This window comes from Penaeus monodon, chromosome 34 (genome assembly GCF_015228065.2).
Source record: "Penaeus monodon isolate SGIC_2016 chromosome 34, NSTDA_Pmon_1, whole genome shotgun sequence".
NCBI lineage: Eukaryota > Metazoa > Arthropoda > Malacostraca > Decapoda > Penaeidae > Penaeus > Penaeus monodon.
In genome coordinates, this window is record NC_051419.1 from 6,164,707 (window position 1) to 6,165,237 (window position 531).

At 34.8% G+C, this 531-nt stretch overlaps 1 protein-coding gene across 1 annotated transcript in view; it reads right to left on the minus strand.

Annotated features, from left to right (window-relative positions):
- The window catches only part of LOC119594544 (sec1 family domain-containing protein 1-like), a 13,709-nt gene that overhangs the window by 4,345 nt on the left and 8,833 nt on the right, over window positions 1-531 (minus strand). The window contains exon 8 of the mRNA XM_037943575.1: window positions 204-421. Coding sequence (XP_037799503.1) covers window positions 204-421 — 218 coding nt within the window. The remainder of the gene's footprint in view (window positions 1-203; window positions 422-531) is intronic.

The following is a 531-nucleotide window of genomic DNA, read 5'->3' on the forward strand; positions in this document are numbered from 1 at the left end:
GCTGCTAATCAAATCTTTTTAATCAAATAAAAAATCTATGTCTTCTTAAATATTATGTGTCTAACAATGGTTACTGATTTTCTATCATCTTTATTTTTTTTTGTTTAGCCCTTAGTTCATATGCAATAGTGGTAAAAAGTAAGTGAACCTACTGCAGTGTGTGTGACTATGAAAACAAATCAAAATAAAACAAACTGAAATACCTTTGTGAGCACTCCAAAAATTATCTGCATTGTTAAGATCATATTCTTTAGTTTTGCTTCTGTTGGACATGTGGCTGGGGTCTTGCTCTGTTACAGAGACCCTATTCAAGCTCAGATTCAGCACATCATGAGCAAGGGCTTGGTAGGTCCAGGTGTGATGCAGGGGCGTTGCAAGATCAACGTTGCGGTCAACTAACACGAGGAGAGGTCTTTGGAAACTGCAAAATAATTCTTCTTTTATATTTTGCTTGTTTGTTCCTTCATTTTGCATAAAACTAAGATATGCTTATTAGCTCCTAACTTTGCATTAAAATACATTTGCAGATAG